The sequence below is a fragment of the Dermacentor albipictus genome, unplaced genomic scaffold (assembly GCF_038994185.2).
Source record: "Dermacentor albipictus isolate Rhodes 1998 colony unplaced genomic scaffold, USDA_Dalb.pri_finalv2 scaffold_15, whole genome shotgun sequence".
NCBI lineage: Eukaryota > Metazoa > Arthropoda > Arachnida > Ixodida > Ixodidae > Dermacentor > Dermacentor albipictus.
The window spans coordinates 12,831,160-12,855,174 of NW_027225569.1; the positions used below are offsets into that span (position 1 = coordinate 12,831,160).

At 47.3% G+C, this 24,015-nt stretch overlaps 1 protein-coding gene across 6 annotated transcripts in view; it reads left to right on the forward strand.

The window, feature by feature from the left end:
- Positions 1-24,015, forward strand: part of LOC135916418 (uncharacterized) — a 95,604-nt gene that overhangs the window by 62,110 nt on the left and 9,479 nt on the right. For 4 of the 6 annotated variants that reach the window (XM_065449764.2, XM_065449767.2, XM_065449770.2 and 1 more), the window contains 5 exons: positions 2,956-3,027; positions 6,839-6,916; positions 9,341-9,412; positions 21,914-21,967; positions 22,570-22,641. In XM_065449764.2, the coding sequence (XP_065305836.1) occupies positions 2,956-3,027; positions 6,839-6,916; positions 9,341-9,412; positions 21,914-21,967; positions 22,570-22,641 (348 nt within the window). The remainder of the gene's footprint in view (positions 1-2,955; positions 3,028-6,838; positions 6,917-9,340; positions 9,413-21,913; positions 21,968-22,569; positions 22,642-24,015) is intronic. The other 2 variants (XM_070528896.1, XM_070528897.1) reach the window with 2 other exon arrangements.

Here is a 24,015-nt window from a genome sequence, read left to right on the forward strand (position 1 = left end):
GATGACCAGGAAGTCGAAAGCTTCTATGAAGACGTGGAATCGGCTATGGGTAGAGTGAAAATTAAATACACGATACTAATGGGCGACTTTAATGCCATGGTAGGCAAGAAGCAGGCTGGGGACAAGGCAGTGGGGGAATATGGCATAGGCACTAGGAATATCAGGGGAGAGTTATTAGTACAGTTTGCGGAACAGAATAATATGAGGATAATGAATACATTCTTCCGCAAGCGGGATAGCCGAAAGTGGACGTGGCGGAGCCCGAACGGCGAGACTAGAAATGAAATAGAGTTCATACGCTGCGCTAACCCTGGCATCGTACAAGATGTGGACGTGCTCGGCAAGGTGCGCTACAGTGACCACAGGATGGTAAGAACTCGAATTAGCCTAGACCTGAGAAGGGAACGGAAGAAACTGGTACATAAGAAGCCGATCAATGAGTTAGCGGTAAGAGGGAAAATATAGGAATTCCAGATCAAGCTACAGAACAGGTATTCGGCTTTAACTCAAGAAGAGGACCTTAGTGTTGAAGCAATGAATGACAATCTTGTGGGCATCATTAAGGAGTGCGCAAAGGAAGTCGCTGGTAACTCCGTTAGGCAGGATACCAGTAAACTATCGCAGGAGAAGAAACATCTGATCAAGAAACGCCAATGCATGAAAGCCTCTAACCCTACAGCTAGAATAGAAATAGCAGAACTTTCGAAGTTAATCAACAAGCGTAAGACAGCTGACATAAGGAAGTATAATATGGATAGAATTGAACATGCTCTCAGGAACGGAGGAAGCCTAAAAACAGCGAAGAAGAAACTAGGAATTGGCAAGAATCAGATGTATGCGTGAAGAGACAAAGCCGGCAATAACATTACTAATATGGATGAGATAGTTCAAGTGGCTGAGGAATTCTATAAAGATTTATACAGTACCAGTGGCACCCACGACGACAGTGGACGAGAAAATAGTCTAGAGGAATTAGAATACCCACAGGTAACGCCGGAAGAAGTAAAGAAAGCCATGGGAGATATGCAAAGGGGGAAGGCAGCTGGGGACGATCAGGTAACAGCAGATTTGTTGAAGGATGGTGGGCAAATTGTTATAGAGAAACTGGCCACCCTGTATACGCAATGCCTCATAACGTCGAGCGTACCGGAATCTTGGGAAAACGCTAACATAATCCTAATCCATAAGAAAGGGGACGCCAAAGACTTGAAAAATCATAGGCCGATCGGCTTACTGTCCGTTGCTCACAAACTATTTACTAAGGTAATCGCAAATAGAATCAGGAACACCTTAGACTTCTGTCAACCAAAGGACCAGGCAGAATTCCGTTAAGGCTACTCAACACTAGATCATATTCACACAATCAATCAGGTGATAGACACTAGATCATATTCACACTATCAATCAAGTGATAGAGAAATGTGCGGAATATAACCAACCCTTATACATAGCTTTCATTGATTACGAGAAAGAATTTGATTCTGTCGAAACCTCAGCAGTCATGGAGGCATTACGGAATCAGGGTGTCGACGAGCCGTATGTAAAAATACTGAAAGATATCTATAGCGGCTCCACAGCCACCGTAGTCCTCCATAAAGAAAGCAACATAATCCCAATAAAGAAAGCCGTCAGGCAGGGAGATACGATCTCTTCAATGCTATTTACAGCGTGTTTACAGGGGGTATTCAGAGACCTGGATTGGGAAGAAATGGGGATAAAAGTTAATGGAGAATACCTTAGTAACTTGCGATTCGCTGATGATACTGCCTTGCTTAGTAACTCAGGGGACCAACTGCAATGCATGCTCACTGACCTGGAGAGGCAAAGCAGAAGAGTGGGTCTAAAAATTAATCGACAGAAAACTAAAGTAATGTTTAACAGTCTTGGAAGAGAACAGCAATTTACAATAGGCAGCGAGGCACTGGAAGTCGTAAGGGAATACATATACTTAGGGCAGGTAGTCACTGCGGATCCGGATCATGAGATGGAAATAATCAGAAGAATAAGAATGGGCTGGGGTGCGTTTGGCCGGCATTCTCAGATCATGAACAGCAGGTTGCCATTATCCCAGAAGAGAAAAGTGTATAATAGCTGTGTCTTACCAGTACTCACCTACGGGGCAGAAACCTGGAGGCTTACGAAAAGGGTTCTACTCAAATTGAGGACGACGCAACGGGCTATGGAAAGAAGAATGATAGGTGTAACGTTAAGGGATAAGAAAAGAGCAGATTGGGTGAGGGAACAAACGCGAGTTAATGACATCTTAGTTGAAATCAAGAAAAAGAAATGGGCATGGGCAGGACATGTAATGAGGAGGGAAGATAACCGATGGTCATTAAGGGTTACGGACTGGATTCCAAGGGAAGGGAAGCGTAGCAGGGGGCGCCAGAAAGTTAGGTGGGCGGATGAGATTAAGAAGTTTGCAGGGACGGCATGGCCACAATTAGTACATGACCGGGGTTGTTGGAGAAATATGGGAGAGGCCTTTGCCCTGCAGTGGGCGTAACCAGGCTGATGATGATGATGATGATGATGATGTATCCAGTCAGGGCACTGTTTCCACTGATTGTTGTGACAATGTGGGCTATGCAGATAATTAAGGATTGCGCAAGAGGTGATTGGTTCATAGTACGTCGCTTATGTATATGGATACCAGTTATCAACGTATGCTGCAACCATACATATTTACTTGGCACCACTATATTATAGCATAGGCAAGATTGGTTGTTACGAGATACCAAATTACCGCTAGATTGTCTTTTTTGTTTTCGTTTTATGATCGAACCTTATGATAGAACCTTATGATTTTATGATCGGGCCTATCATTCAGTGTCTGTTCAGTGGTTGCACGTCTCATGAGGCAATAGCTGTTTATGCTTGGTTACAGTACGCAAACTACGTTTTTGCTGGTATAAGTCTTGCAATTAATGGTTGATTGTCCTTTCTGCATGCTAGGAACCATGTGAAGGCACACTTCCCGTTGAGAACGACGACATCCTGGATAATACTGACGCGGTTGACACAGAGGTGAGCTGTGTGCAACTCATTTTGTGGGCAGTACTTGGCGTCAGTGCGCATATTTTAGCAACCGGAATCGTTTCCGCAGTATGAAATCGTATCTGTTGATCATTTCGTCATTTCTTCCGGTATATTAAAGAGCCACCTTGTTGTAGAAATACACTTGTTCACGCTCACTTATGTAGCATCATTGTTGAGATAATCGTGACAGGGGCAAGCTATGTATATTCGGTTAATTTATCTTCTTGCCTTTCAGCATGGAAATGGGAGTGGACTACGGAAGAAACAACTCAGAAAAATAATGTTATGCTGCTCGCATTAATTGTGGTAGTGCGCACGTTACCCAATCTTGCTGGAAGTTAAGTGCGGCATCGTGACGCATCATAACTTAAGCAGCATAGAAAGCAGTTAACGCCAGTTTGTACAAATTCTCAGGTTTTCACAATATGAGTTACTGCATCGCGAAAATTCTCATTACTCTCACTAGCTACAAGTTCCGCGGTAAGTGAGTTACATTTGTTGAATGTACGTGGCAATACCGTACAAATGCTTGGAGGCGTTTCAGCCTCTAGTTGAAGTTCATGAAAGACGCTGTCTTCCTAGGTGAGGCGCGGGTGAAAATTTGCTGTATTAACCCTAATATAAATAAATAATTATTTATTTATTTATTTATTTATTTGAAGATTACTGCCAGCCCCTGATTAGTGGCCTCAAGCAGGAGTAGTTATATACATAACGAACAATACATTCAGCACAAGGTGCGAAGCGTGAGCAAAATAAAATAGCACTGAATTCGAAAATGTGAAGAGCGTGTCATTTTAGAAAACGTTGCATTTAGAGCTAACAATGTAAAACCATTTCAGAAGAAGAAAGTTCAAACTGCTCTTAGCGCTAAGTTGACGAACACTTAAGAGACAGAACAACAAAAATAGCACATATGTATACAAATTGAAGCAAACGACTTCAAAACATATATCCTATCAGACAAACATAACGTAGTAGTGTGTATAAAAATATGTAGCAGTGGCAGACGCATCAGAAAGCACGTGCGTTCAGTTATGTGGAAGGACAGGCCGAAAATAAAAGAAAAATAAGGAAAGCAAAAAGGAAAGGAGGGCAGTAATGTACCCTGCTCATTATACAATTTCTTTAAGCAGTTTTAACAATGATTCAGTGGTGTCACAGGCAACCACCGCAGCAAGAACTACATTCCATTCCCTAATGGTTCGGGGAAAATATCAATTTCTAAATGCTTGTGTCTTGCAGTAGTAATCTTTAAGCTGCTTAGCGCGGATGGACCAAGTTGATCGGAGAGCGAGAGGCTCGGTATACTTGTCATTGTCGGTGCCTAATATTTCAATATAGAGCAGATACATATACATTAATCATTATTTATATCCCCGTTTTTGTACGGTAACTAATTCTGCAGTTTCGAGCATAGCACTTAGTGATGCATGTGGGCTAAAGGGAATTGAATACAAATCTTATCGCCTCTGTTGATTTTTTTCAGCTTTCTTTATGTGAATATCGCTATGGGGATCCCAGACGACGGACCCATACTCAAGAATCGGGCGGACGAACGTTTTATAAGCTAGTAGCTTTATCTCACGGGGTGAAGCAACGCCTCAAGTAACAAAGCTTCTGCATGGCTTTCTTTTCTATGTATGCCACGTGCTCATTCCACTTTATGTCCGAGCTGATAACTACGCCCAAATATTTAGAGCTTGTGACATGGTCAAAAATTTGTCCATCGACCGAATACTGATTGTTTAAAGGGTGTCTTTTCCGCGTCACGGTCATCACTACAGTTTTCTTCACATTGATTTTCACTTGCCATGTGCTGCACCATGATTGCACTGTAGACAGCGAGGCATTTAACAGCGATTGGTCAGCTGGACTACGGATTTCTCGGTATGCATCGCAATCGTCAGCAAGCAATTTTATTTTAACTGACAGTTCCTGTGCAATGTTATTGATGAAAATTAGGAAAAATAAGAGCCCAAGAACTGATCCCTGTGGGATTCCGGATAGTACAGGTCTTGAACGTGAATGTGTTCCGTATATGTTTACAGTTTGCCGTCTCGAAGTAAGGTATTCTTGAATCCAAGATAGAAGTGACTCATTTTTTAAGTATAGGTTTCAATTTTATCATGAGTTTGGTGTGTGACACCCGGTCAAATGCTTTTTCGAAATCTAGAAAAATAATATAATGTTGCCCATGCTCATCCAGAATAGCTGCGAAATCTTTAATGGTTTCTAAAGCTAAGTAGTGGTTTAAGGCCCTTTACGAAATCCATGGTGCCTGGGGTCGAGGAAAACATGAAGCTCAGGAAACACTGTTAGATGTTTAAAGATAATGTGCTCCTATTTATTATGAGAGCCATGGTGGAGCGACAACCTTTGATTGGCGCCATGTAAAGGGTTAATTGCCATCCGACTTTTTTTATCAGTTATGATCAGCGGCATCAATGTCATTGTAATAATCATCAGCGTGACATTCAGAATAAATTGGTTCGTAATCGTCATCATCATTACCTTGGTCACATTTCTACAGTGCAGTATCTTCAGGATCAGCCCACGAAATAGGCTAGGAAGAGGCGACCCGATACGAAAAAGTGGCAACACCTCGCTAAGGAAGAGCATGTTCACATGCCAGTATTGTTAAAGTTAGCAACTTTCTGTCATTATATGATACGTTATGAATTGTTGTTAATAAAACATAAATGGAGCATTAGAAGCAAACAGGTAGTTTCTTCTCATGCAGAGAGCTTTTCAGTGAGGGCGTATGTTCGCATCCTGTAAAGTATGGCGCCATAAGTGACCTACCTTGCTCCACTTCGACGTTCTCATGTTTATCTCTGTACTATGCCCACGGGGGTTAAAATTTACCGTGTTTTTGGTCCAATTTTCCGTTTATATGGGCGCAGTTTAGGCTTTCAAATATTCAAACAGATTCGAAAAATATTCGCATTTGCAAATAGTAAATATTCGATTCGTTATTCGAAAGTATCCAATATTCGGACATCCTTAATGATTTTACTTGGCATATACTCGACAACAATGTACACCATGGGCTAAGTTATTACAACCAATGTGGTGAACTGTCTTATTTTGTTATTTCATGAGCCCAGTGACAGCAGCTTTTTTACTCGGCAAAGGGACGTCTTCGGTAATGCTGACATAGTTCAAACACAGCTGGGCAGTACAACTATCACTCACGTGTAACATTTCGCAACCATTTACGGAGTAGATAGCAGCCCTGGCAAGCATTACTATAAAAATCAGTAGGCTGTCGGATTATCGAATTGTAGAATGCTATCAGATTATTCAAATTAATTGGTGTATTGCTTTCATATATGCATTTGGTAGGAGCAATGTGGGACAGTTTTGTGTAATATGAGTGTAAATATTCACAGCACATTTTGGGAACATGCAACACGAAACCTTGGGTTTCTTTCGGCATTTATACTAAGTAGGAGAGCCTTGCTCATGATTGCGGGCTTTAGTTTTTTGGTTTATATCGTGTGCACCGAAATCCTTAAATAAATATAAAGAATTATGGGTAAATGCGCACATGAATGGCAAGTATTTGCACTCGTGTTTGCCAAGTAGCATAGAACACCTATTAGACTAACATTATTTATCTGGTTCACTCAGCGTTCTTAGTAAAACTGTAACGACAAAACATTGAAAAAAATTAGAGTAGATCATCCTTCTTGAATGACTTAATGCAGTCAGTATGCAGCTTGTAACAAGCACATTCAGTTCCAGAATCAATGATTTCTAACTGTGCATCTTTCTGTGATCTCTTGCATTCTAGGCAGCAAGGGAAAGTGGCCCTCCCCCAGAGTCCTCATTCTGTGGCATCTTTGGCAGCAATGAAATAACTTTGAAAAAGGTGCGCCATAGACAAGTCGGTCTTATTCAGTGTTGTGTGGAAGCATTAAAGTCATTTGCAGGATTAGTAACACCGTGTATACGTCTAGTGCCTGTGACCGCCGCGGCTGGAATTGAAGACAATTCGCACCACACGAAGCAGACTTGTGAGTGTGACATCACATAACAGCTGATTCATGGCAGTAGTGCTGGCCATGCACTGGTTAGTACTTCGTCAAACCTCTAAATAACAATGTCGTATCCTAAAAAAAATACCCTCGTAGTAACCGCCGTTCACTATAAGCATCAATATTCTTTACACGCTGATATTCGAAAGAAAGGTAATATACTTCGTTGTATTACATTATTGAGCCTCAATATTCGGTTCACTGTGTTCAGTCTTTAAACAACAAAGAGTCCAGTTTTGCACCTGTAGTGGAAATAAGGTTGAACAAGAACTTTAACTGTACACACAGTTGTGTAGTGGCCCACTCCACGGCCCTGTTTCTAAGGGCAAGCTATCATGGTCTCCACATTTCCGCATGCGTGTCGTTCAACTCAAATGTGTGGCGTCTCGCCAACTTCATGAAGTGCAGTTAGGACTAGGGATCGTTTGAGCCAGAGAAGGAAGGAGGGGTTACTCATTGTCCGCTACTAATCTTTCTGTGACTCGAGGCGCGGAAGCTGATTGGAGACGGACGATGGAAGAGCCACCTGTGCTGGTTCTCTTAACCGTGCAGCGGCCAACGTACCATATCAGCTACGCCGAATTTCATGCCTCAAAATGCCGTTTTAGACGTCGGAAGCTTAACCTAACATCATTAGTTGTGTTTTTATACGCTTAAGTGATGTTTTCAGACTGTACCTGAAGTGCCTGCCACGATTTATCGCTCACGGCCAGCGCCGCGGATGCCGACGCCGACACCGACGCCGACGACACCGGCTTTTCTGCTACACGAGCTCCTTAACGCTATCGCGTTAAAATATTGCGGAGCGCGCGAGCGCGTGGCGAAACGGCGCTTCTCCCCTGCTAGCGGTGACCCCTGCTGTCGAGACCGACGCCTGCGTGCATGCGCATCCCTCCGATACTGCAAGCTGTTTCCGCGCTTCCTCCTTGCGCGCCGGCGACAACAGAGTGCAGCCACGAGGTGTCCTTCTTGCGGTTGGCGCTGTGGCGGCTTCGACTAGCAAAACTTCCTTTATATACAACGGAAATCAAGAGTTCATTTCCGTCTTGCCTGTCTCCTTCTATATAGCGCGTTTTCTGCCACGCACCTAGAAAGAAAGAGAAAGAAACAATAAAGATCGGCGTAAAGAAGGCGGAGCGAAGAAAAAAAAATAACTTGTTGCGTTGGCCACCAGGCCCTATGCGTACGCGCTCGTGACTAGACAAAAAGCTGCCGCATCGGTGCGCGCAAGCTCACGTTTCGCATAGCTTTGCTCGTTGAAGGTGCCACAGCGCCAATCGCAAGGAGGGCACCTCGCAGCTACATTCAAATATCGCCGGGGCGCAAGGAGGAAGCGCGGAAACATGCACGCTTGCAGTCTCAGAGGGACGCGCATGCGCGCAGGGTCTTGACACCATGGGTGCGAGCTAGAAGGGAATCGCCACCCACTCGTGTGCCCCGCAGTATCTTGTGGGAGAGTGTACATATGGGGCTGTCCGTTTCTATTGTCGAGTCGTCTGAGCCGTTCGATGTGTTGAGTGCTAAACCTACTTGCCTCCTTTAAAACACTTCTGCGAGCTGCCGTTACTCGATATGTACTTGGCAGCGTTGTAGTAACGCATGGGCAAGAGTGGTTGCTACCACGAGACAACACCACGCGTCGAGAATGTTCCCCCGCTTAGGTATCGTTTAGGTATGAGGTAATTAGCTGTTTCTATGTTTGGCGACATTGACCAAATGTTGTCACCATGGGTAAACCGCGCCTTTTCCGGGGGAGTGCTTCTTTTGCAATTTATTATCCCAGTGAAGGCACTCTTCTTGCTAAGTACTGTGGCATTGTGGATAATGCTGACATGATGAAGGTAGAGGGGAGGTGTTTTTAGCATACGTCACTTATGAATAACATTCCTGAACAAACGTGGAAACCACACTTCTTTTTGTAATGTAAGATCACAACAATGTGCTGTTTCGCGGCCTTCATCCAACCTTTATTCGACAGTGTCCTTGACAAGAACATCTGTTGGTGCTGTATTTACTTGGCTTTTACTTGTCAAATCATATTTCAGCATAGGAAAAATGGCTGTTGCTGTGAGATAACACAGCCTTCTGGTGGATTATTTTCTGCATTTTTTCAAAGCAGTCCTCCCTTTCAGCCCATGTTCTATAGCAGCCATTTTCATAATATACTTAGATGTGTCCATGTTTGGCGAAAGTAAGCAAACTCCATTTTTACTAGTAAGTAATGCCATTCCCGGTGGATTGTTTCTTTTGCGTGTTAGGAACCAAGAAAGAACACTATTCTCCCTGATCGCGATGTCATCGTGGGTGATGCTGACATTCTTAAGACAGAGGTGAGCTGGTTATGGTGTGTTGATGTCAGTTATATAATTTTTATCAACGAATGTAGCAACTGCACTTTTTACATTGTAGCAGTATAATACACTGTAGTGCACTGCTACGTCCCACTATGATCGGATCACAAAAGATGATGACGACATGCCCAGCACGCTGACGTTGCACGATCAGTGGAATCAGCGGTTACGAAAACGAAGGCCATTGGCGCTTGGTCCCGCTCCCACCTGAATGAGTGGGCTCTGTTAAAATATAATTTGTGGACGCTAGGCCCAAGCGGTTTTTCTGTGCGGTTTTTCTTCACCTACAAATTGGTGACTCAGCCACTTCCCTGGACCTTGCGCCGCAAGGAGTTCGAGCCCTGCTGTCTTCGCAGTCAACCGGCTAACAAATAAGTCATGTCCTCGGATTCTCCCAATCAAGTACTGCCGTCAGCGCTACCACCCAGCGATCCCAAGGTCTCCACGCTCAAGCTCCCAGAGTTCTGGTCGTTGGACTCGGAACTTTGATTCATTACCGTCGAATCCTTTTTCCGTCGCCACCGCCTGAGTTCGTAGTTGACTAGGTTTGATCACGTCGTTGGAGCGCTTCCACCTCATACTGCTGCGATTTTTTGCGATGTTCTACGCTGCACACCCGTCGACTGCCGCTGTGACCACCTTAATGCAACATTCACCCAGCGCACCAAAGAAACGGAGCAGCATTGATTACAGCAACTCCTTGCATTGGAGGAGCTCGGCGACCGCAAACCTACCGACTTATTCCGTCACATGCACACCCTGGCTGGAGAGCTGGCTCCTCCAACCGACAACTCACTTCTCCGGGAACGTTTTCTGCAGCGCCTTCCAACACAGGTGCACATGATCCTGACCGTGTCTTCATCCTCGACACTGAAAGAGTATGGCTCAGTTGGCCGACAAGATTATGGATGTCGGTTTCCCCTGCGTTGCCACAGCCCATCGCCCTCCTGACTTTCCGTCCCATGGCGAAACCGCTGCCGACAGCTATGAGCATCTCCTCGAAGCTAACGATGAGCACACAAGGCAAGTAAAGCGATTGACAATGGAGGTCGCTGCTATCCGAACACGACAACCATGTTCTTCATCACGACCTCGCCGCGCCAGCCCCGGTCACTCTGAACACCGTTCTTCTACTCCCATTACGCTTTTCTGGTACCACCGTCGCTACGGCTCTCGCTCGAACCAGTGCAGTCAGCCCTCCTGCTACGCGGAGAACAGTTGGGCCGGACACGGACAGGAACCGCTGTTCCCGGCCCCAGATCCAATCGTCTTTTCCACGTCACCGACCGTGTCACCAAAGGCCGCTATCTCACCGACACTGGCGCCGAGATCTGCGTCCTTCCTCCTACGTTGGCTGAGTGCCGCCATCCTTCCGACTCGCCAATTCTCACCGCGGTCAAAGCATCGACCATGCGCAAGGCGACTTTCTTTGGCACTGCAAGCTCGTCGTCGACGTGCGGCGCAGCCACGCCTTGGACTCCGAGACAAACTTAACTGTCCAAGGCGCTTCCTGTCGCGCTCCACCGCTCCGGCTTGTCCAGGCGCACATGCCGTTCCCGACCCTTGGTCAGTCGTCCCAGGCAGCACACCAGCATTGGTCCAACCATGGCCCAATGCTGGCAGAAATTGGTACCAATGTTGGACCAATGTTGGCATATTGGCAAAGTGCAACCCAATCCAATGCTGGCCCAGCGTTAAAGGCAAAATTGGACCAATTTTATGCCAATGCAGCAGCCATTGTGCTGCCAGCGTAGGACCAGCGTTAAAGCCAAGATTGGACCAATGTTATGCCAATGTAGCAGCCATCGTAGGACCAGCGTTAAAGCCAAGATTGGGCCAATGTTATGCCAATGCAGCAGCCATCGTGCTGCCAGCGTAGGACCAGTGTTGAGCCATATCGTAGCCATTATTAATGCCAGCTTTTAGCCAATGCCGTTTGCATGACGAATATTCTAGATATGCTGGCTTTAGAGCACGCACATATTCTTACCGCAAACATTTTGCCAGCGGCATATTGTGTAGCAATTGTCCCCTTACTGTCTTCCTCAATAGTAGCTAGGAAAGCTGGACAAAAAGATGTCAAGAAGCAGAAGTCATATATGATTGCAAATAATAATAAAATAATACTGAAATTGACGTTTATGACAGTTTATTTGCGAATAAATTTTCACAAACAGGCATTTTCCGTGGACCTAGATGGGTGACGCTCGGTTATCTTCAAACAGTTTATTTACAGGCACTGCCCTCAGGATAGGAATTGGGCAAGGTGCCGAGGATGGTGGGCTGGCCAGGGGTTTCAGGGCAGGGAGCTGACGTCGGTAAGCAGGTTTGTCAGTGCTTGGATGACAGCGGGCTTATCAGGCCCCCGAGGACCACGATAACGCGGTGGTTTCGTTGATATTGCCACCATATCCGATAGCGACTTCACCATTACTTGGAGGAAATGTTTGCACTGTAAAATGAAAAGAAACAATGTCAGAGATGTTGGTATGACAAATGTATGATGGAGAGTTTTCATTTGAAAAATCGCCATACTGCAACAATATTATAAGTCTGAGCAGAGAGTTCGAAGGGGTGAATCAAGAAACTTTCTTGCAAGAGATTTGTCAAGTAACACTTCTTAATATTTCTACATATATGGCATACCTTGTACAAGGTGTAACGTAATATTTAGAACAGACATAAAATGCGCAGGATTCGTCCGCTTTGTTTACAGCTCACACCTAGTCAGCGTAGCACTTTAAAATTAAAAATTGCAGCAAAACCTGCTGCAGCACAAAAAGCCTAGTTTCAGACTGTGTAGACACAATGCGGCCTTCGTGCGAAATTTTTGATGTGGAAACCGAGAAGTTCCGTCAAGAAACACTAGTAAAAGAAGCATTTATTATACGAAAAGAAAGAAATACTGTCAGCTGGAAATGATGCTTGACCTATACCAGTGAGAAGAAGCGTGGTTCCTCGGTATCACTAGCAGGATCAGGCCGCACGCGTGGCTTGATAAAATCATAGTCCTGGAATTTGGGTGAAATTCAGAGATTTACACGTGGTTCTACTCTAGGCACTATTCAAAGGCTGCAAATAAAAAGAGCTATTTAATTACAGGCACTCTACATTAGCCAGGCCTGTTTCAGTAATATATATACCGCGTGATATTGCTTGGGTGATATGGCTTGGGTGATATTGCTTCTGATAAAACTTATAACATGCGCAAAACAAATGCACTCACCATTGTATGATCCATGCTTCTTTGTATCCGAGTTCATCCCACATCGAAGACGGTGCCCACGAGCGCCGACTTTTTTTTCTAATTGTTGTTTCGCCTATATTAATTCTAACACTCACAAAAGTTCGTGGCCACATTGCTGCGTATTTCAAGATGTAGGCTTCTCAGTAGGAATGACGACCGCATGCGAGCATTTTTCACGAGAGGAGTGCGCTGGCAAGAACGGACGGCAAGCACTCAGGCGGTGTTGCACCCAGTCGGCGTGCTAGCGACGCATAGAAGGAAAGAGTGAAAGGAAAGGGTGAACGAAGAATACGGCGTAAACGCCACTTTCCCCCGCTGGACCTAGCCCGAACGGGTTTTGGGGTGGCAGCGATGGAGGGCGACAAGGAGGACAATAGTGACCCCGCCGCTTTCCCCCATGCTTCCGAGAGCACCCATTCGACACAGCAGCTTATGGCTGACTGAACGCTTGACTGATAGCATTGACCAGGCTCACCTGGGTGCGTGAAGGAGAGGCAAGGGGGGGCTGAAGGACGGAAAGCTAGGCCGAAAAAAAAAGTCCGGAATGCGCCGTCCCTACTAAAGGCAAAGACAAGAGGTTGTTGACACGCAAATGCCAAAACTTGCAATTAATTTTTTTTTCTGTCAGGGGCATTCATACAAGGAGCTTACTACACATGCACAAACAAACAAATATATTAGAATAGGAGCATGATGTCGCCGCAACATGCCATGCATGCTAAACAAACAAACAATAGTTTCACTAATGCATATGCGCTCCATCTCGATGCAATATAAAATGGTTCCATCAGCTCTGAGGCACTGTAATTCTCGATTCATCTCAGATTCCTGACCCACTAAAGCCGCGGAGCGTACATGCAAAAAATACAATGCGCAGGCAAATTCGCAATACCGTTGCTTCTTATGGAAAGCTCAAGTTCTTATTCACGATCAATAATGCAGCGGCTAAATTTATGCGACTTCCCCTGCTTGCTACGTGGTACACTGGCTTTTCTCTTTAGGGGACACATTTCGGTAAAGGAGAAGTGCAATAATGGCGGTGTACCATTCATGGAGTTGACATGGGAGAACATATTTTTGGTTCCTGCGCAGTGTGCCTGTGATCAGTACGTTAGTTTTCAAAACACGTTGTTCAATCTCAGCAAGTCGTAGAGCACTAAAAGCCGACAAGGCGAAAATTAGCTTATTACGGGCCAATGTCCTCCAAAGAAAGCCAACTAGTAACCCATATTGGCAAATCCATACGAAAGTCGGTCCAATAATTCCCGCCTTGTTGAACGGCAGTGCCAATATTGTTTACTGACTGTGTAAAGTGGACCAACATTGGATCTCTATCAGAATGGCACAGCCAATATTGTTTACTTACTGTGTAAAGTGGGCCAACATTGGATCTCTATCAGAATGGCACAGCCAATATTGTTTACTGACTGTGTAAAGTGGGCCAACATTGGATCTCTATCAGAATGGCACAGCCAATATTGTTTACTGACTGTGTAATGTGGGCCAACGTTGGATCTCTATCAGAATGGCACAGCCAATATCGGCGCCACGCTGTTAACCTTAGGCCAACATTGGGCCAGGAACCAGAATGGATGGATGGATGGATGAAAAACTTTATTAGGGTCCTTTAGGGCCCGCCCTAGCGCGCAGCGGGCCGCTCCCACGTCGGGACAGAGAGGCCGAGCCTCTCCGCTGCGTCGCGGGCCCGTTGGACAGCCCATAACTGGTCTTCGAGGTTGGGGCTGTGTAGGACAGCATCCCAGCGTGAAGCAGTGTTACTTTCATCACTGCGTAACGCGGGGCATCGCCAGAGCATGTGAGGTAAGTTCGCCAAGTCATTGCATAGTGCACATGCATTTGTCGTCTGAATTTCGGGGTACATCTTGTGAAGAAGTAGGGGGTTTGGGTATGCCCCCGTCTGTAGAAGCCTTAGTGTCAAAGCCTGAGGTCTATTGAGTTTGCAATGTGGGAGGGGGTAGATCCTCCGAGCCATGTAAAAGTGCTTGGTAATTTCGGTGTACGAGGAAGGAGAGTCCCGATTGTCAGTACCCCCGGCGTCACGCTGCCCGGTAGCTACGCGGTTGATGATCCCTCGCGCAGCTCCGTGTGCCGACTCGTTGAGGTTGGGCGGGGCACCCTCGATCTGTCCCATGTGAGCTGGAAACCAGATCAATGTGTGTGGCTTGATTTCTGTGCTTCCTAATATCCCTAGGGCCAGCTCGGATATGGTTCCTTTGGCAAAGGCCCTAACAGCTGATATGGAGTCACTGTAGATTGATGTCCACTTGTTGTCCAATAAGGCCATCGCTATTGCAGCCTGCTCTGCGATTTCAGAGGACGTCGTCCGAATCGAGATAGCGTTCGTTATTTGGCTTTCATGATTTACGCTAACTACAGCGAAGGCCTGTCCGTCGACGTAGCGCGCTGCGTCTACGAAACTGTTCTGCGAAGCCCGTTCACGAGCCTTTTCCAGGAGAGCCTTCGCGCGCGCCCGACGTCTTCCCACGTTGTGTTCTGGATGGACGTTTCGTGGGATAGGCGCGACAGTGATGCGGTCCCGCTGCTCTCGAGGGATGCTGCAGAACTTTGTTTTGATTACTCTGGAAGGAACGCCCAGCTCCTGTGAGATGTGCCTTCCTGCTTGTGTGGTAGATAGCCTGATGAACTGCGCCCTCTCCTGTGCTTCCGCTATTTCCTCTAGCGTGTTATGCATGCGAAGTTGAAGTAAGCGTTCCGTGGGAGTGTATACGGGGAGGCCGAGAGCTCTCTTGATTGCCTTCCTGATTAATGCATTGAGTTTATCCCTTTCCGATCTTTGCCAGTTGTGCATGGCCGCGACGTAAGTGAAATGACACATTACGAACGCATGTACCAATCTCACGAGGTTATCTTCTCCGAGGCCTTGCTGCCGGTTGGCCACTCTTCTGATTAGTCTGATGGCATTGTCCGTCTTCTTAGTGAGTCGCAGCACTGTCTGGTTGTTTGAACCACTCGACTCTACCATCATGCCGAGAATCCGGATAGCATCCACCCTCGGAATATAGCCTCCGTCTTTTGTGTGCAGTTTTATGTCGCATTCGGCGAGTGGCTTCCATCCCTTTGGTTTCGTGCCTCTGCGCTTGGGTCGATAAAGTAGCAGTTTCGACTTGTGCGGTGAGCACCGAAGGCCCGTGGATTCAAGGTATCTCTCGGTAGCATCAACCGCCTCTTGCAGGGCCGTCTCTACCTGTCCGTCACTACCTCCAGTACACCAGATGGTGACGTCGTCTGCGTATATGGTATGACTGATACCGTCAATAGCAGAGAGTGTCCGGGATAGACCGATCATGACTAGGTTAAAGAGGGTTGGGGATATGACTGACCCTTGTGGCGTCCCTTTAGACCCCAGCTTAATCATGTCTGAAGTCAGGTCCCCGATCTTAAGGGTGGCTTCTCTGTCTGACAGGAAAGATTTCGTGTAGGAATGAAAGTGCTTCCCCAGGTTTAGGCTCGAGATTGTGTTTAAAACGCACGAGTGAAGAATGTTATCAAATGCCTTTTCGAGATCTAGACCTAGTATGGCTCTCGTGTCCCGCGTATTACAGTCAATAATGTGATGTTTGATGAGCTTCATCGCGTCCTGCGTCGAGAGTCCGACCCTGAAGCCGATCATGTTGTGTGGGTAAATGTCGTGGTCCTCCAGGTAGCGTGAAAGCCTGTTTAGGATTGCGTGCTCAGCAACTTTCCCCACGCACGATGTGAGCGAAATTGGGCGGAGGTTATCGAGGCTGGGCGGCTTGCCTGGCTTGGGGATGAGAATGGTGTTGGCAGATTTCCACATTCCCGGGACTTTACCATTGCTCCACGCTTGGTTAATGATGTCCGTTAGGTATTCGATGGACTTCTCGTCCAGATTCCGTAGAGCTTTGTTTGTGATCTTGTCCGGACCCGGAGCCGATCTGCCGTTGAGGGCGTGGAGCGCCTGCCTGATCTCCTCAATCCCGAATTCTGCGTCGAGCTCAGGGTTCTCGGAGCCTTCGTAGTCAGGGGAAGGTGGTGTAGGGCACGATGCGACTGATAGGTACTTCTGTACTAGTTTCGATAAAATTTCCTTGCTCGAATATTCTCGCTTGGCTGTGTGTAGGGTGCGCGCCAGTGTGTTGCGTTGGTTGGTTCTAGTGTTCGTCTCGTCGAGGAGATGCTTTAGGAGGTTCCAGGTGCCACCGTTGCGCATCTGCCCGTCGATCGAGTTGCACACCTCATCCCAGTGCTGTTTACAGAGGGCCCTGCAGTGTTCCTCTATAGTTCGGTTGATTTCCGATATCCTTTTTCTGAGCCTGCGGTTGAGCCGTTGTCCTTTCCACCTGGCGAGGAGGGATTGCTTGGCCTCCAATAGGTGAGCGAGACGGCTGTCCATCTTTTCCACCGGGAGGTCGGTACAAACCTCTTTGGTGGTAGCTTTGATGTCGTGTCTAACCTGTGCAACCCATTGTTCGAGGCTAGGCTTGTCCTCACTCTCCATTCGCTCTTCCCTTATTTTGCGAAATTTGTCCCAGTCTGTGTACTGGAACATGCGCTGTCTCTTCTGGTCGACTTGGAGGTGCGTGGCCAAGATATAATGGTCGCTACCAAAGTCTACCCCGAGGTTTGTCCACTTGACCGCTGCAATGCTGCTGACAAAGGTGAGATCCGGTGTCGTGTCACGGCTCGACGATGTTCCGCATCTGGTGGGGAACGCTGGGTCCGTGACTAGCATCAAGTTAAGGTTTAGAGCCTCACGCCAGAGGTCCTCCCCCTTTTTAGTGTTATATGGGTAGCCCCAGGTGTGGTACGGCGCGTTGAAGTCACCAGCTATGATCAAAGGGGAGTCGCGCGCTAGTTGCGTGGCCTTGGTGATTAGGGCTTTGAAGCGTTGTCGTTGAGCATTGGGACTACTGTAGACATTCAGGATGAATATACTTTGGCGGTTCGTTGGGCTAGGGATGATCTCTATCATCATGTATTCAACTTTAGTTGCGGTCATCTTAAGGTCGTGAGTGATGTGGGTCAGCTTGTTGCTAACCAGTACGGCGATCCCCCGTCCTTCTTCGTGCTTTGCTACGGGCCTGTAGCCAGACAGCGTGACGTTAGATGTTAATGTTTCTTGTAAAATGATAACATTTGGCTTCTCTGCATGCAAGCGAATATATTGTTGCAGGGGAGCCCTCTTGGGAAGGTAACCCCTGCAATTCCATTGCCACATCTTGAATGAGCTAGTTTGAGTGGCCATCGTGTTGCTCTTGAGTTGCTGTGCTAACCATCGGAGAGCCGATCGCCCCCGAGCTGTTACTAGTCGATGCTGTTGTTGGGGGTGTAGGAGCTGTAGGTGCCAGCACAGGTGCTACAACGTTTTCTAAGAAGGATTCAATTTTGCTGATCCGCTGATTAGTGCGCTCCTCCATGGAAGCCATGTTGCTTTGGAAGAGCGAGAACTTTTCATTTATCTGCTTAATGCTGTCACTGAGAGCGGAGAGCAACTCGCGAATCTCCGATTTGGCCCTGACTGGTGCTCTTTCTTGCTCGTTAGCGATTGCCCTCTTTTTAGCGGGTCTCTCTGTATCGATCTTCTCAACCATGGGGACTTCCATTGGCTGGGGAGCGGCCGGTTGCTTATCCGTATCGCTCTTCTCAACCATGGGGATTTCCATTAGCTGGGGAGTGGCTGGCTGCTTGTCAGCCATGACGGGTTGACCGCCCTTCTTAATCTCAGCAATTTCTGTCATCAGTCGAGCTATTGTGTTCTTCATCATCTCGTTTTCGCGCTCAAGTTGTGCTAGTCTGTTGTTACCTCTATCATGCTCTGGCGGTGAGCCCCGCGTTACCTTTTCCGGCGTTCCTCGAACTCGGTCGGCCCAGGTCGGGTAGCACTCGGGTCGGCGATCCCTGGAACAGGACCTCGAGCAGGACTTGAACCGGACTTGGCTGACTCGGCGCCGGGATCCGGAGCGACCCCTGGAGCGTGATCTGGTCCTGGTTCTGGAAGAAGAGCGGCCTCTGGATCGAGAGCGACTCTGGGGGCTCTCTCTGGAGCGAGAGCGTCCCCTGGATCGGGAGCGCCCCCTAGGCTCTTGCGGTGGAGGTTGCTCGAAGTGTTTCTTGCTTTCGCTGCTATGTGGTGTTGACGAAGCCCCATTGGTCGAAGCTTCCACCGTCGCACTCTCCCATCGTCTCCTTCTGACGACGTACGGGATCTGGAATCTCTCCTTGCACGTTTTGTCCGCCGTAGGGTGTGGGCCCCCGCACAACCCACACTTTGGCGTGCACTGGTGTTGATCGTCCGGGTTGACTGCCCCACATCCTCTGCAGGTGGACTCTTCGGGAGTCGGACAAACGTCGGCACGATGGCCGAGTTTGCCGCACGCGTAGCAAATATCAACTTGTTTGCGATAAAGAAAGCATTTCACAAGGACTGGGCCATAGCGTACGAAGTTCGGAACCTTGAGTCCGTCGAAAGCAATGATGATTGTGCCTGTGTTCTTAATTCTCTTGACCGCCAAGGCCAGTGGGTTTCTCTCGTTGACGATGTTACGTTCCAGGTCCGAGGGACTGTCGTTGAGGTCGATGTGTCTGATTACCCCTTTGCACGTGGTGTGGGGGGCGGCCTCGTATGCACTTACTTCAAACATTTTTCCAGCCACATGAATTGCTCTGATTCTTGTGTATTTTGAAGCGTTGTTTCGGTTGGGCGTGCTGGCCACCAGAATGTTTTGCTGTATGTTAGGACAAATGATGTCCGAGCTTATCTGCGTAGGGGTAAGACCCGCCGCTTGCACGATCGCTTTACCGATCACGGTCGGTCCTGTCTTGGCAATATTCAGCCCTCCGCGGGGTCGTATGATAATTTTGGCATGTTCCTTGGGCATGGGAGGCATCCGTGATGCCCTGATGATTTTGCTCTTGAGCTTATTTCCATTTTCCTGAGTGCTGAATGAGGCGCCGGCGTTAGGCTTATTCCGCCATACGCCGCCGCTAGGGCGCTTGGCAGAGTCCGCCTTGGCGGACATACGCTTCGAAACTGCCGACTGCCATCCAAATTCTGGTGAAAATTCTTCAGGAGGAAGATCCTCCCCGTCAACCGTCATCTGCATAGTCACTCAGATCTCAGAATTGTTGGTCGAGCTACACTTGATGGCGCCGATCGGCGCTACGCCGGGCTAGGCTTGTCGTTAGGGCCAGAAAGGCGGCGGCGTGGTCCGAGCACAAAAACGTTCATAAAATGGAAAAGAGGCCACCCACCGAAACAAGTCCAATATCGATGTGATCCTCTTCCCTTTAGACGTGCGTTGGCAACAACATGATAGAGATTAGAGGCGAAAATCTTGCCGAAATCATTCAAGAGAGCAGGAGCCGAGATGGAACCCTAGCGCTTGCGTCCGTCTTCTTCTTCTTTTCAGGAACCAGAATGGCACTGCCAATATTGGAACCACGCTGTTAATCTTAGGCCGTCATTGGGCCAAGAAGTGCCAATATGTTTCCAACGTTGGCCCAACCTGACGTGCCGCCTGGGCTGGCGCCCCTGCGGCGATAGCCGTGCTCTCACTGTGCCGGACTAGTACAATACCTCACTTTCCGCATTTTACGTCAGCATTGTACGGCTGCACCATTTTTAGCTAGGTCGGCCTGGTGAAACGCTACAACCATGTTCCTGTGGAGCGCTCAGATGCTCCGAAGACGGTCAATATAACACCCTACGGCCTGTTCGAATACCTGCACATGTCTTTTGGTCTTCGTAATGCGGCCCACACCTTTTAGGCGTTTTATTTACCAGGTATTACGTTGCTTGACGAGCGCCATTGCCTATCTTGACATCCTTGTCTACAGCACCACCGCCGAAGGTCACAAGCTCCATCTACGTCAAGTGTTCAAGACTCAGCAAGTTTGGTCTTGTTGTTAACCGTCCGAAGACCGAGCTCAGTGTTAGGGAGTTGGATTTTCTTGGCCACCGCATAAACGCACAGAGCTTTCGTCCACTCTCGACCCGCGTCACAGCCATCCGTGAGTTTCTTCAGCGTCTACCACCATGCAAATGCCCGAATTTCTTGGCCTCGCAAGCTATTACCGACGCTTCATTCCTCACTGCGCCAATATACCGCAGCCTCTCCACGACCTTCTTTCGGACATCAAGACACCGAATCCTCATATGGCCAGGAATGACACCGCTGACCGTGTGTTTAGAAGCATCAAAGAAGCAGTTGCCAGTGCGACGCTGCTCGTCAACTCTAAATGCGACGCCTCAACCTTTGTCATAGTTGACGCATCGGACACCGTTGTCGGCGCAGTCTTGCAGCAGTTCGTTGCTGGTGCATGGCAGCCCGTCGCCTTCTTTTCCAAGAAGCTTGCGCCCCTCAGCGCCGCTACAGCGCGTTCAGCCGAGAGCTGCTTGTCATATATTTTGATGTGAAGGGCTTTTCACATTTCACTTTCATTGGCCAAAAACCACTGACGCGCCCTGGTTTCCCGCAGCACCTCCTACGCTCCTTGCGAAATCAGACTGCTCGCCCACATTTCCGAGTATACCAGCGACATTCGTGACGTCAGTTGAAAATCCAACGCCATTGGCGACCCACTTTCTCTCACCGCCATCCATGCAACGGACCACGGCTGACCGGTCATCCACTTCACGACCATGGCTACCGCCCAGAGTGTCGACGCAGAGCTCCAGCTGCCTCACGCGAGCGGCACTTCTCTGCTGTTAAAGATATCTTGCTTCCTCACTGCAGCGGGCACCTCTTTTGTGATACGTCATTTGGACGTCCTTGTCCTTACGCGCCTCGCCCTTTGATGCCCGCCATTCATTGGCTCATCCTGTCATCCGCACGACGCTGCACTGCGACAGTGCGACAGGCCAGTCCTACTGGCCGCGTGCGTTTCGCAATATCACCATCTGCTCTTCGCCATTCGTTTAGCTCACGGCTTCCTCGCTACAAGGGGGCCCTGTAGTGCACTACTAAATGCCACAGGGATCCGATCACAAAAGACGATGACGACACGCCCAGTGCGCTGACGGTGCACGAGCAATGGAATCGGCGGTTATGAAAACGAGGGCCAGTGGCGTTTGGTCCCACTCCCGCCTCATTGAGCGGGCCCTGTCAAAATATAATTTCCAGACACCAGGCGCCCGCGTCTGTACGGTCTCTTTTCACCCGGAACACCATACACAAGATGTGTTTTTGCGATAAAACACGATAAATGATGGTTCGTCTTTCGCATCGCAGGATGAACGCAGTCCTCCCATGGAGTTCTCGTTCAGGGGTACCACATCTGATGAGGTAATTACCTGTGTTTATGTTTGGCGACAGTAGACAAACATTGCTTCTGCTGGAATAAGTATTGCCGTTCAAAGTGGCTTCTTTTCTTTCTTTTAACAACGTATTCGAATGCGTCTGTCAAGTAATTTAGTAGATGCCTCTTGAGCGCGCAGGCTTTTGCCTTCACACTCTTTGGCATATCCTAAAGTGATTGTCAATTTTTTCGTATGTTAGTAACCCAGTCAGGGCACTGTTTCCACTTCTTGTTGTGGCAATATGGGCTATGCAGATAATCAGGGATTGCGCCAGAGGTGATTTGTTCATAGTACGTCGCTTATGTATATGTATGACAGTTACAACGTATGCTGCAACCATACATATTTACTTGGCACCACTATATTATAGCACAGGCAAGATTGGTTGTTACGACATACCAAAATAACTGCTAGGTTGTCTTTTTTGTTTTCGTTTTATGATCGAACCGGGCCTATCATTCAGTGTCTGTTCAGTGGTTGCACTTCTCATGAGGTAATAGCTGTTTATGCTTCGTGACAGTACGCAAACTACGTTTTTGCTAGTATAAGTCTTGCAATTAATGGTTGATTTTCCTTTCTGCATGCTAGGAACCATGTGGAGGCACACTTCCCGTTGAGAACGACGACATCCTGGATAATAGTGACGCGGTTGACACAGAGGTGAGCTGTGTGCAACTCATTTTGTGTGCACTACTTGGCGTCAGTGCTCATATTTTAGCAACCGGACTCGTTTTCGCAGTATGAAATCGTATCTCTTGATCATTTCATCATTTCTTCCGGTATATTTAAGAGCCACCTTGTTGTAGAAATGCACTTGTTCACGCTCACTTACGTAGCATCATTGTTGAGATAATCGTGACAGGGGCGAGCTATGTATATTCGCTTAATTTATCTTCTTGCCTTTCAGCATGGAAATGGGAGTGGACTACGGAAGAAACAACTCGGATAAATAATGTTACGCTGCACGCATTAATTGTGGTAGTGCGCACCTTACCCTATCTTGCTGGAAGTTAAGTGCGGCATCGTGACGCATCATAACTTAAGCAGCATAGAAAGCAGTTAACGCCAGTTTGTACAAATTCTCAGGTTTTCACAATATGAGTTACTGCATCGCGAAAATTCTCATTACTCTCACTAGCTACAAGTTCCGCGGTAAGTGAGTTACATTTGTTGAATGTACGTGGCAATACCGTACAAATGCTTGAAGGCGTTTCAGCCTCTAGTTGAAGTTCATGAAAGACGCTGTCTTCCTATGTTAGGCGTGGGTGAAAATTTGCTGTATTAACCCTAATATATATAAATTTTTATTTATTTATTTATTTATTTCAAGATTACTGCCAGCCTCTGATTAGGGGCCGCAAGCAGGAGTAGTTACATACATAACGAACATTACATTCAGCACAAGGTGCGAAGCGTGAGCAAAATAAAATAGCACTGAATTTGAAAATGTGAAGAGCGTGTCATTTTCGTAAACGTAGCATTTAGAGCTAACAATGTAAAACCATTCCAGAAGAAGAAAGTGCAAACTGCTCTTAGCGCTAAGTTGACGAACACTTAAGAGACAGAACAACAAAAATAGCACATATGTATACAAATTGAAGCAAACGACTTCAAAACATATATCCTATCAGACAAACATAACGTAGTAGTGTGTATAAAAATATGTAGCAGTGGCAGACGCATCAGAAAGCACGTGCGTTCAGTTACGTGGAAGGACAGGCCGAAAATAAAAGAAAAATAAGGAAAGCAAAAAGGAAAGGAGGGCAGTAATGTACCCTGCTCATTATACAATTTCTTTAAGCAGTTTTAACAATGATTCAGTGGTGTCACAGGCAACCACCGCAGCAAGAACTACATTCCATTCCCTAATGGTTCGGGGAAAATATCAATTTCTAAACGCTTGTGTCTTGCAGTAGTAATCTTTAAGCTGCTTAGCGCGGATGGACCAAGTTGATCGGAGAGCGAGAGGCTCGGTATACTTGTCATTGTCGGTGCCTAATATTTCAATATAGAGCAGATACATATACATTAATC